This window comes from Euwallacea similis, chromosome 21, assembly GCF_039881205.1.
Source record: "Euwallacea similis isolate ESF13 chromosome 21, ESF131.1, whole genome shotgun sequence".
Taxonomy (NCBI): Eukaryota; Metazoa; Arthropoda; class Insecta; order Coleoptera; family Curculionidae; genus Euwallacea; species Euwallacea similis.
In genome coordinates, this window is record NC_089629.1 from 3241173 (window position 1) to 3254248 (window position 13076).

Below are 13076 nucleotides of genomic sequence, written 5' to 3' on the forward strand. Positions count from 1 at the left end.
TCAGACCGTACAAGTCTTATGAAGGGGAGAGGTGGAGCGACAGCTCAGGGCGGCGGACTTTCCTGGTCAGCGGTTTTTCTTGAGATCAGGGGAATGATGTTTAAGGACACCATACGTGCTAAGGCCGGCCTCGCTCTTAAATAATCTGCAAGAATGAATTTTGAATTTCATCACGTTCAGTTGCAAGTTTGCATCTTCAAACCTGATTGTCTGGCTAAGGATCAATAAAACGTGTATTACATCATATTAGTATGGATCACGAGAATTGTCTTTGTGGTGTGCAGCTTTTTGTTTATACCTGCACTACTACAATTTTTATTGGAAACCTAAAACAACAATTTGCCAACAGCAAACATTATGATTTATTGGTATTTAACATTGTAAATTTGATGTTATTACAATTGGTACCTTGGGGGACTAAGGGACTGTGCGGGGAAAACATACAGTATAGTATGGAGCCCATATAAAAAGTATGCTATCAAAGGTGAAAGCTCTAAGATTTTATTTCGATACGATCGCTAATGCATTCTTCTTCAGTTATGAATTTATTGTGATATGAATCTTTGGGCATTTCAAAATTCCTCTTTAGTGACGAGTGGGTATTTGTATGTAGGTAAGTCTCTGATGCTATCCTTTAATGCATTTCACACGTAAATTAACCATTGTCATCGTTAATTTGGAATCCTCATCAGTACTCCTCCATATTGCACATGATTAAATAAGTAGTAAAAAATATAATTGGAGTAAGCAGCACTTATTTAAACATAGAACACGAACAAGCGTAAAAACGTATTCAAGGTTGAAAGAACTTCTTTGGTAGATATTTGTTATTATATGGAGAATTATTGCATTAAAAATTATTAAATATATCGATAATTTGGGTCAAAACTACGAGATTGCGATGCCGAATAAGATACGTAGTTTGAAGGTTTGAAGAATGTGAGAGAAGCTGCTTGTTCCTCGACCAACGCCACACTCATAATCACCAACGGAACCACTTTGGGGAATTCTGCCCTAAGGAATTTCCATTTACCGACACATTTCATGAACATTAATTTAATTCTACCAAACCCATTAGAATATTAATTTGTTCTCGTTTTTTAACTCAAGCATTTACCTGCACCATGATAATATCACTGTTGTATCTCAAGGCAACAAAAGCGACTTTTTTTCCTAAAATCCCTACACTATTCAGCATAAGCATACGACCAATTATTTATTTAATAATAAAATGAATTAACCATTCGTTAAAAAGAAATTGATATTTTGTCTTTTTGTCTAAACCACACTAAATACTTTACTTGTTGACGATGTTGAATCCCCAGTATACCGACATCGTCATTGTGCGATGCATCCGAAATCTAGCAAGATCTTGAAGACCCCCAGTGAGGGGGATGTGTGCCAATGTAGTGTTTATTTGGACCATAAGCAGCTGTTTCTTGCAGATAATGGTAGCAAAAGAATAGAAGCAGGAGAGTCGAGTAGACCAAAGAAGTTTTCGGTTACTGAGTCGGTTTTGTCCAAAACTTCCACGTTTTCGAGAGGGTCACACGGGAGGAGACATCCTGAAAATAATGATATTAGGTGAGTAGGAAAGCTAGTTTAGATTAAATCAGGTTTGTTCAGCTTAATCCAGGATTATGGTAAATTGGCTTATCTCTCTACATAGAGTTTCTAACACTTAATTCGTTTTGGGGCTGTGTTCTTACTGGATTTATCTTATTTACTGTATCCTGGATAACTTCGCACACAGAAGTTTATAAGCCAAAAAGGATATTTGGGATATATTCGCTCAATCTGCTTTTTCGGACATCTCCCATGAGACACGGGTCAGGTTTATTCTCGTGGAAAGTTTGCTTTCCTTATACATATTTTTTGCTAGCATGACAGTTTTTTTTTAATTAATTTTACTACGGCCTATATATCATCTAAATCTATTCCAAAATCGCTTCTAGGTCGTGGTGGTACCTCTTTTGCCTCAAATGCCGATCAAAAGAAATACACCCCTCCTGGCAGCCAAAGATTTGGCCCAAAATCTGTCCTTACCCGTTTTGCCCAACGTATCGACAATTCTCCAGAATTTTGTCACTTACTATAATAGGTAAGTTAAACAGCCTCTTCAGCTATTAAGGTCGAAGACGGAAAGATTCTTTCGAAGCGAAGAAGAATGCCAAATGTTCACCAACAAAAATCAATCTTTGCCATAGGTATATGCGCCTGGTGCGTCCTATACTCCATAGTAGGAGAGACTGCAACACCTCCTAATGGTATTTTGTACCAAATTATCTTCCTCACCATTTGCTCTCATTTCGGAGGGTGGCTAATGAGCCTCACCACCCTGCCTCCTCTCATCGGAATGCTTTTTACTGGAGTTCTGCTCCAAAATATCGGGTTTGTTAATATCAACGAAGACTTTTCGGAGATCAACAAGGTCTTGAGGTAGTATGCAGAAATTTTGAATTTTTCATTTGATTAGTAATCTGTATTACTTTTAGAGAACTAGCCTTGATTATAATTCTAATTAGAGCAGGCCTTGACCTAGATCCGCAAGCTTTAAAACGGCTCAAATTCACAGTGGTTAAGCTGGGGTTAATCCCTTGGTTAGCTGAGGGTCTTATAACCGCAGCATTATCAAATTTGTTCTTGGGTCTCCCTTGGAGCTATGCTGCTCTCTTAGGAAGCATTGTGGCAGCAGTTTCTCCTGCTGTAGTGGTTTCTTGCCTGTTTAGGTAAAAGCCAGCAAAAGATTATTACTGTAAATAAATCGAATTATTTCAGATTGAGAACTAAGGGATATGGAGTGGCTAAAGGAATCCCTACACTCATAATTGCAATCTCTGGCATTGACGATGCTATCTCAGTGGCAATTTTTGGGATTATCAAAAGCGTCATGTTTTCCCAGAATAGCTTAACTCGTCTAATTTTGCAAGGACCAGTGTCTATTTTTGGAGGTATTCTCTTCGGGGCCATGTGGGGGGTTATTTGCAAATTTGCTCCTGAAAGACACGATCCTTTTATGGTAAGGTCACTCTAAAATCCACACTTTAGTACTTAACTTTGTGGAATTTTAGGTACCACTCAGGATATTGCTCCTTCTGGTGGGAGGTACCGTCACAGTCTTTGGAAGCAGACTTGTAGGCTACAGTGGGGCAGGACCCCTTGCTTGCGTAGCAGCAGCCTTTACCTGTCTGGTTTTCTGGTCTCGCCAGGGCTGGGAAATTGAAGACAATCCAGCAGCCACTGCCTTTGAAATATTCTGGATGATCTTCGAGCCTGTTTTATTTGGCCTTACTGGAGCGCAAGTGAAGTTCTCCGAACTCGATGCTTCCATTGTTTCCATAGGAACTGGAATTTTGGTCACCGCCTTTTTGTTAAGGATGGTAGTTACAGTTGTTGTCTCCATTGGTTGTAACTATAACGTGAAGGAAAAGGTGTTTATTGCCTTTGCTTTAATGGCCAAAGCCACTGTGCAGGTACAATTGTACTTATCTAAACTCAACAACAAAAAACCGGTGCACTAGTTAATGTGGCGAAAATATGTATTGAAAATCTACTTCTGTCATATTATTGTTTACAATTGATAAGATTAGTTTTTCATTCAGATTTAAGGTCGTCAAAAAATAATTCCACAGTGTTTACTGCCATTTTTTTTCGTAAAATAGCAATAATCATTTTTCGGAATTTGCAGCAGTTTACTTCCAAACGTGTTGTGAGGCGATTGATTTCTTTGGATAAGCCTCCCTACTTTTTGTTTTTTGCTTTTGCTTGTATACATTAAGAAGAAAGGAGAAAGTGTTCACGTTTTTTTGGAAAAAAATCAAATTTTTTATAGGCACTTTAAACTGTTCATTTCGTATAATTTTATAATTAAATATCGCAAAAACTGCCCATTTTACTCAAAAAATTTTATTCTTCCCGATACATAGCTGAAAAAAGAAAATTAGCTGGGGCGCCGTTTTTTTTTTTGAGTTTAGAAAGAAGGTAATTTTCTAAACATTAGAATGTACTTTTTTAGGCAGCTCTAGCTCCGGTTATCCTGGGAATGATCGATAACGTAGATTCTAAACAATACGTGTATGCAAACAAAATCATGATGGTGTGCATCCTCTCGATAATAGTGACTGCCCCCACTGGGGCTATTTTAATTACTTTGACCGGACCGCGGCTCCTTACGAAAACTCGGTTGCCGATTATAGTAGAGGGTTGGAGGAGATCACACAGGCCTTCAATTCGCGATATCACAATAATCGATGGGCACGAAGGGATGGGGGACAATGCTCATGTTACAGATAACTTGGTTGAAGGTGTGAAAACTGTTAATAAATCTGAAGAGAACTTGAAAGTGAAAAACAGTTTAATGGTGCCTGAGAGCTGAATTGATGGAGTTTGTTCAATATTGGATTTGATTTGTTAAATAAATGTGCCGTTTAGTATTTAGTTTTTTATAATTTTAAAGGCCTCTACGCACCCATTATTATTATATTTCCTAGGCCTGTCCGATCATCCTTCTAATCTATTACTCAGTTGGGCTCCTAGTGTACCTTCGACAGCAGCCAATTTCTTCATTTGAGGAGCAAATTCTAATAATGGCAGAGATTCTCCCCTTCAAGAAAAAGAGGATTACAGGCATTCAGTTTCTGCTGCTACCTACTTTAGGTGATGTCTTTCAATAGGAGAAGCTTTAACCTAAGGAAATTTCTGAGACTCATTTGCTTGGAAAAGGTTTTTTTATTTTATTAGTAATTATATTAGTAATAAAACATTATTTATTAACTTAACAAATAACGGGTATTTATTTTATTTACAATCGAAACTTAAAAATATTATTTTACAGCTACAGTTCAATATGAACTATCAAATTTCCGATATTAAAAAACTGAGAATGTTCTTTAACGTTCCCATCGATTCATTCATATACTCGCAATTCAACCTTTTTTCCTATGTGAAACTAAAAGTGCCTGTGAAGTTGCCGAAGTATTTAGCCAACTTTCAATTACAACACAAATTAGATCACTAATTACAGCTTTATACGACTATCTACCGTCCAGTCTAATTAAGATCAAATCAAGTATCCACGGGGGTAATGTTATCATCTAACTTATAGGAACGACTTTTACCGCTGCTGACATGATTGCTGCCATTCTGCATGCCATCTGGAGTGACCGTGATCGCAACGCTTTCGACATCGTCCCTCTCCTCCTCTTCATCGATAATACTGATATCGCGAATGGAGGGTCTATGAGACCTCCTCCAACCTTCCGGAATGCTTGGCATCTTGGTCTTGGTCAGCAATCTAGGCCCAGTGACCGATATGAGAATAGCTCCAGTTGGGGCAGTAACGATGATAGACAGAATGCAAACCATCATGACTTTCTTGGCGTAGCCGTATTCTGCAGAAGATTCGTCGTCGATTTCACTTAGAGCCACTCCTGCGAGCGCAGCCTATTAAAAGAATTTGATTAATATCTTTAGTGATAACATTAAAATATCAACTGACCTGCACGGTCGCTTTAGCCATTAACGAAAACGCAATAAACACCTTCTCCTTCATGTTGTAATTACACCTCACTGAAACCAAAACTGTGGCAAGCTGTCTCAGAAGAAATGCGATAATTAAGATTCCAACTCCCACTCCAATAACAGATCCATCAAGTTCAGCAAACTTGACTTGAGCTCCGGTGACGCCAAAGACTATAGGTTCAAAAAGCATCCAGAATATCTCAAAAGCAGTGGCAGCAGGATTGTCCTCAATGTCCCATCCTTGTCGGGTCCAGCAAACTATGCACGTAAATGCGGTGGCGACACATGCAAGAGGCCCTGCTCCTCCATAACCTATTAGTTCACTGCCGAAGAGAGTTACAGTGCCTCCAGCCAGTAACATGAGTATTCTTAAAGGAACCTATGAATCAATAAAAATGTTGTGCTCTCAACATCTTTCTAGCATAGGAATGTTTCATACCATAAACGGATCGTGTTTCTCAGGAGTATAATTGCAAATTATTCCCCACATCACACCAAAACCTATCCCCACCACAACAGAAAGACCTTGCATAATAAGTTGGGTGACGCTGCTATCAGAGAACATTACGGTCTTGATAATCCCGAAAACCGCCACTGAAGATGCATCATCTATTCCTGCTACTGCAATGATCAAAGTGGGGATTCCTTTGGCTACTCCATATCCTTTTGATCGCAATCTATGGGATTTCACCAGGTTTAATCATCATTCAAAAGGATATAGTTTGAGTACTTACCTGAATAAACAGGGAACTATAACAGCAGGTGAAACTGCACCCACAGCACTTCCCAAGAGAATGCTGTAGTCCCAAGGAATGGACAAGAGGTACTTGGCAAGTATGGCTGTTATGGCAATTTCAACTATAAATGGAATCACTGAAATCTTGAGAACTGGGAATTTAAGCCTCTTAAGGGCTTGAGGGTCCAAATCCAGTCCTGCTCTAGTTAAGATCATCACCAAGGCAAACTCTCTGAAAATTCTCATATTCAAATAATTTTCTTTACACTAAAAACATAAAACCTTAAAACTTTGCTGATTTCTGTAAACTCTTCATCAATATCTACAGCCCCCACATTTTGAAGTAAAACTCCAGTGAAGAGCATACCAATTAAGGCTGGAAGGGAGGTGAGGCTCATTAACCATCCTCCAATATAAGCTCCAATACTGAGCACTAAAAGTTGATAGAGAATTCCGTGAGGCGGTGCTGCTATGTCCCCTATTAAGGAATAGAGGACGGTCCATGCAAGGAGTCCTGTAGGGAAAAGCAATTTTTAGGGAAATTATTTGTTTATTAACTATGCATTTACCTATAAGGATAAGGGCTATAAGTCTGGAAAACTGACGATACGAAGGGCAGAAAGGGCTAGGGCACAGTTTTGGCCAAAACGGTGGTTGCCAGGTCGGGTACTCTTCTTCTGTCCAGCATTTTTGGAAAAATGCATACCACCATGTTCTAGAAAAAAATATCTTATGATGCAATATCATTGGCGTTCTGGTACTTGTTGTAGAAAGCGAACACTAAATGAGTTCAGGATAATGCGGATTCAGATGTAATAAAAGTATCTGAGGGAAGAACCTCTCAGGCTAATTAACTATAACATTCAATCTAAGGTTTGGAAGAAATTGACATAGAAAAGATGAAACTGAAAGCAAAAGAATCACTAACAGAAGAAGCGAAGAATGTTACGAAGAAACTGCTGAAAAATGGTGCGAATGTATCGATGAAGAAAGATGAGTTTGAATGAGAAATGAAGAAATTGGCATATCAGGTGGTAATTCAGAGAGAGATTTGAATCAATTTGAAAAAATGAAAACGAAAAAGAAGACGTAGAAAATAGGATATTAAAACTATACAAAGAAGACTAAGATTCGGTGAAGATATTGGAAGATTTGCATAAAAACAAAGATATGGATGCAGCTAAGAAGTATGTGTGAGCTGCAATGAGAAGAATGGAAGAGTTTCCTTTAAATATTTACCAGGCAAATAAGACGTGGATGCTCCTCTAAGACACCTGCTGAAATTAAATCCTATTTCAGACGAGTTCTTGTTAGTTTGGGTTAAAAGGTAGAATGAAGGAAAGGGAAGACCTACCGAAGAAACATTTGTCTTGGTAGAATTTGAACACTGAATTAAAGAAGATACGAGGAAATATAAAGGAAAAGACAAACCAAAGGCTACAAAGAAATGAAAATGCTGTTCGTATGGGGACTTTTTAAGATTCTACTAAATGAAAATAATGAAATAATGAATTTACACAGGTAGGTCCTTTATTGACTTTTTTATTTCCACAACCATAAATTCAAATGGAGACGTCCAGACCACATGACTACTACCTACAATTAGACATGCAATTCTTGGCTAACTTTCATTTCGGTTGAATCACCCAGGAACCATCAATATTGCAAGATATTGATTAATTCGTAGCATGTTTAACTATTATTCGTATTATTTATTTACAGTTTCTAGATGGTTCAATTTTATATATGTAGAAAATGAACAAACTTTAATTTCGACACTTAACTAGATGACCGTTCTGTACACTATTAAAATTTATCCAGACCATTCTTGCGCAGCTTCTGGGGTTTCGAGATATCAGATTGTCCAATTAATTAATCCAGATGAAGAAAAGTGCACTATTGATTGATTGAGGTAGTGCCCTCAAAGCAAGATCCAGAAAAGGCATTATTTCTTCCTGTTTCTTTGAACACATAACTTGAGTATATTTTTAGAGGATAAACATGATAGTTTCTATGCACTCGTAGACTCTTTAACTTTTAATGAAAATCTATATATAAAAGGCAAACGAAATTTACATTACCTGCCTTCACTATTAACTTCTTGAGAAATCTTCCTCGCCTGTGAGTAAGTTGACGATTTGGAATACAACGACTCAGTGGTGGAATGTTTTTTATACTTATTACTGGCATCCACATCAGACTGATGCTTATGTCCACTATCTGAAAGAACCAAATGCTTTGGGTGCAAGAAAACTGTGGTAGAATGACATATTTCGCTTTCACTAGAACTTCTGATTAATTTACTTGAACTGGAATGCATGATTGTGGTCTTGATGGTGGTACTAAGGTTCAAAATTGTACTATCGTAGAGAACTTGTTTATATTTGGTTTATGGGTAGGTAATTGACAGAAAAAAAATTAATGGTTCTGAGCATGGGTACTACAAAAGAGAAAGAAGAGAGGGAAGGTGTAAATGGTATATCTATACATATCGGAAAGTTGCTTTGACCCATCATGAAACATCGAGACGTACAATAGTACCAACAGGTGCCTACTGGTATTTTATGGGTTCTCTGAAGGAATCCTTTTTCGGTTTTAAAGAGTAAATTAACTTGCGAAACTGTTCAAATAGGTACTAAGAGCTACTTAGAGAGAATGATTGATAGAATCGCTTATTGATAATCACGTGCTATCTGCAAATGAATTCAACGCAAACAACTCAAACGTTTCATCCATCCATTGAATTGCCTAAGTGCATGACTCTCAGGATTAGAAAAACGAGAAGACAAGGAAAATAATATTATTGCAATATTGGTTAAGGTTGATTGATGGAGCTGAGCCTTGTTCTAGATAGATAATCAGAATCACAACTTTTAGATCTTCGGAAAACATTGTTCTTGTCGTAAACGTGCGACTTACCGATTCGTCCTTCTTTGTCGTAAACACTATTAACATGCAGAATGCTCTTCTTCCTCACAGGACCAACTTCTACGTGATCAGTCTGTCCTGATGTCTTTCTGTTCCTCGCAGGGGAGTCGAATGCGTGGTTGTCATAACCCCTATCATGCAGATTGTCCACTATGCTTACCTATATGAACAAGATATCTAGTTCACATATCAGCTTACTGTTTTTTCCATGAATTATGCAAACGCAAAAAACATGCAAAACATCCCTGTTTTTCCATTTCCTGATGTATTGTGCAAGCCAATTATTTCCAGATTAATTTCAACGAGTTCGAAATGTCTGGAGTTATGATAAAAAAGATAATGAAATGGAAAAAAAAGATATCAGTTAAGTACTGCGTACGATTTGTAAGACGTGAGACCCCTTCAGGAACTTTTCTCGGTTTACATCTACAAATAAATAGCGAATATTTTAAAAAACCGTCTGAAGTGGCGGCAAATGAGGTAGAAAACGCCATCAAGATTAGGTGGTAATCGACAATAAGTATGACTTAACCCAACAACAATACTTGGCTAAGTAGTGTGTTAATCTCATCATTAATCACATGAAACGTTTAGGGATTTTACGGTCATTTTCATGAAATTAAATTAGTAGTTTGAGCGTACAATTGTGAAATTTGAGTACGGTTTGAATTCTATCATGAAATACAATTAAAAAAAAAATTTTGAATTTAATTTTTTTAGAGGGAGCTACACTGACTTAGAAGATCAAGCCTTGCTCACCCTATCTCTCCTAACTCAATATTTTTAATGGATGCACCGGGAACATGGGCCATTTTCCAATTCAATGTAGGGAATAGAGAAAAGCACATATTCTCAGAATTTGACTGCACATGACACTTGAAAGCCGCAACAATTAATTGCTCGCATATATTGTTAATTAGCAAAATAGTGATGAATCTCTTACCTTCCTAACGTGGTAATTTGATTCCAGTTGACCAGGTGTTGAGTTGTGGTTTGGATGATTTAAACTTTGATCTCCTGGCATGTTTCTGTAAGAAAAATAAATATAAATAAATAAAAACAAATAAATAACGATTAAACGGTTAAGTATTCAAATAGACTCACGCCATGCTTCGGCAACAACAGAAGCTTGACCTTTCATATTGAAGCTCGTCAAATATCAATTATTTACATCCAAATTAGCACGTTCAAACATGCACTTTTTCTTTAAAAGCACTTGCGCTAAATTAAACACCCCCAGAACTCCATAAGCGAGAGTGAAAAGGTGAAACCTGAAGAGTTCGATATTCATACCTGAATCTATCCGGGAGAATTTATTTATTGAAGAAGTACCCATTTCAACCCTTGTAAATACATTATAATTGCATCATCGATAATGATGAAATATTGAATCGGTTAAGAGGTGAAATGGAGGAACGTTTTAAATAGCATGGAAGTAGGAACAAATCTACAGAATGATAAAACTCTTTTGTAGTTAAAGTTCATGGATTTATGGCATAATTCGTTGTATTTTTATCGTGAAAACTAGTGCAAAAATAATGTATTCACGTTCCTTTTTGTGGAGTATCAATGAAAGAGTAAGTACCACAATTGCCACACTGGTTCTGCATTAACCTTACTAACTAAGAGCACTATAAGTTTCCTAATAGAACTTCAATGCGAGTACAAATTAGGACACAATCTGAATTTCAGAAACAGCTAAAATGGCTGAATAACAATCTGAACATGAACCAAACAGGGACGTTAATAAATAATCCGTTGAATCCATCATAAATTCATAAATTACAATGCGCTGTAATTATTGACGAAAACATTTTTGAAAATGGATATATTTCGGATTATTTTGGATTTTAGCTTAGTTTACAATAATAATTTACCTGCCTAAGTAGTTTTATGCAGGTAATTTGTCCCAAGTTATCTACGTCGAGATAACTTGGACACTTAATTCTTTGCTGATTGATGTCAAATCGATATAACTCTTATTATTTCACAGTTTTTTATGCAGTTTAAGTTGAGCTTGTTCAAGGCACTTCAAACATTCTCAAGGATGAGGCAAAACATTTCAAGTATCCTTTGGCTTAGCTTTGAGAGCAAATCCACAAAGATTTTGTTAAATTTTATTAAATAAATAGCTTGAAAAGCATAAGCGAATCAATGCATTGAATTAAGAACTATTGAAAAAATTAAGTTACGTTGGGTCAGGTCAGCCCCACTTTCCTTCATTCCATCGTTCGACACTTTCAAACCTCTTCGTAAACTTACATGATATTCAACAAATATTTATTATTCACTTTGCTCACTATTCGATCACTATACCGTACTTCTTTGCAAAATCCCGATTCTCAATGTAAAATTCTGTAAGTACGTTCAGGAAAGTGGCCACTTAATTTTCAAATCCGATATGAAGAAACACTTCAAACTTTTTCTTTATACGCTAAGTGTTATCTACCTGTATCTCCAACAAGATATGAATTTTAAATGACAATTTACGTATAAGTGAATCAGTTTATATCATTTCTGTATCAATCCGTCTTTCGTGAGTAGCTTTATTTTACGTCACATGTGGGTTAATTCCGATCGAATAAATTCGCTGTATGTGGAGTGGATGTGACATTGAATAAAGCCACTTTTTTATGGCAATTAGTGCATTTCTCTTTGGTATTCTTGCAAATCTTCTCAAATTAGGCAATCGGGAAACGGTCAATATTGTTCAAGAATTTCTTACTGGACATGATTCTTAGCTTCGAGGTTTTGTCAAGGAAGATGAAAGGAAAAAATCTTGGGAAATTCTGAAGGAAAAGCTGATTTTGTAACTTCACAAATCGATTTTATAATGGATTGATAAGACATGCTATTGCGACGCATATGAAAACTAAAATCCTTGGATTAAAGGTTATCAGTTTTAGACGAGTCTCAGGAAATTTTTAGTTGTCCCCAACATGGTCTAATTGCTTAGAGGCTTGGCTAATCCCCAAAATTACAATAAATAAAAAAAATATTCCCCTCTTCTTCTTTTCCATCCAAATATTCATCATAAACAAATTATTTGATCTAAAATAGCTGATAAAATTCTGGATAAATTTTCCTAAAGCTATACCAGTACAAGACTTCATTACACAGATGGCACCTATAGGCCTAAACATAGTTACCTGCTTAGTCTACTGTTCAATATTTTCACTTCAGACAGTGTCAACACTTAGCATTATGACTTGTAACAACAATTTTTCACTTTCTTGAGACACACGCCGAACGATCCAAAATCGATTTCCAACACTGCTACTTCAAGAAGACATGGACCTTTTCTCAATAACCGCAAAGCTTGGTCTAAATCTCAATATCAAAAAAGTGTTTTTATGTAAAAGACCAATTTTAAAGTTCCATATGCAGGTATTACACCTGGCTTTGTCAGTAATATTTTAATGGCTGTTTATGCTGCATATCGCACCTGTAACCCTAAAAATATTCATGTAGATTGAACTGATTGAAACCTGCATAATATATGGTATATCATAAAACCAATTAAGACTAGAGGACCCGCAAAAACTAAACTTTATTGGCTCAAGATTAGAAATTTAAGGAGCTAAATCCTCATTTTATAGTCCCCTTTTTGATTTCATAACAGTCATGTTATTAGCGATCGTACAACTGGAGAATGTTGTACTTAATCCGAATTTTACAACTCAAATATTACAGTCTATCTATAGGAGAAATTGCACGTTCTGTCATCCGAATTTAGGACATAAAAAGCGCTTGTGATAACTGAGTTTAGCAGACGTTTGTGTTGGCAATACCCGTGATAAATAAATTTGAAATATAAAAATTTTGCAATAAAGAAAATAAATCATATAACGTCAAATGCCATGAGAATAAAAAGGAAGTTTTCAGCTCAGAA

General features: G+C 36.5%; 3 protein-coding genes across 4 annotated transcripts in view; 2 read left to right on the forward strand and 1 right to left on the reverse strand.

Annotated features, from left to right (window-relative positions):
- The window catches only part of LOC136415901 (uncharacterized), a 50851-nt gene that overhangs the window by 32215 nt on the left and 5560 nt on the right, over window positions 1-13076 (forward strand). The gene's annotated exons all lie outside the window — the stretch shown is intronic.
- Window positions 1022-4438, forward strand: LOC136415896 (sodium/hydrogen exchanger 9B2-like). The gene is made up of 7 exons (XM_066400779.1): window positions 1022-1584; window positions 1956-2101; window positions 2208-2439; window positions 2496-2729; window positions 2779-3019; window positions 3072-3473; window positions 4016-4438. Exons 1-7 carry the CDS (start codon window positions 1349-1351, stop codon window positions 4373-4375), a joined length of 1851 nt encoding a protein of 616 aa, XP_066256876.1. The 5' UTR covers window positions 1022-1348; the 3' UTR covers window positions 4376-4438.
- LOC136415906 (sodium/hydrogen exchanger 9B2-like) lies at window positions 4763-12351 on the reverse strand. Of its 2 annotated transcripts, none has more exons than XM_066400810.1 (10): window positions 12334-12351; window positions 10128-10212; window positions 9176-9344; window positions 8338-8476; window positions 6826-6971; window positions 6539-6770; window positions 6255-6488; window positions 5960-6197; window positions 5498-5899; window positions 4763-5442 (listed from the first exon to the last, which is right to left on the reverse strand). In XM_066400810.1, the coding sequence occupies exons 2-10, from the start codon at window positions 10206-10208 to the stop codon at window positions 5065-5067; spliced, it is 2019 nt and encodes a 672-aa protein (XP_066256907.1). In that variant the 5' UTR covers window positions 10209-10212; window positions 12334-12351; the 3' UTR covers window positions 4763-5064. The 2 variants fall into 2 exon arrangements, with proteins under 2 accessions (XP_066256907.1, XP_066256905.1); XM_066400808.1 differs by lacking the exon at window positions 12334-12351 and adding an exon at window positions 11447-11559.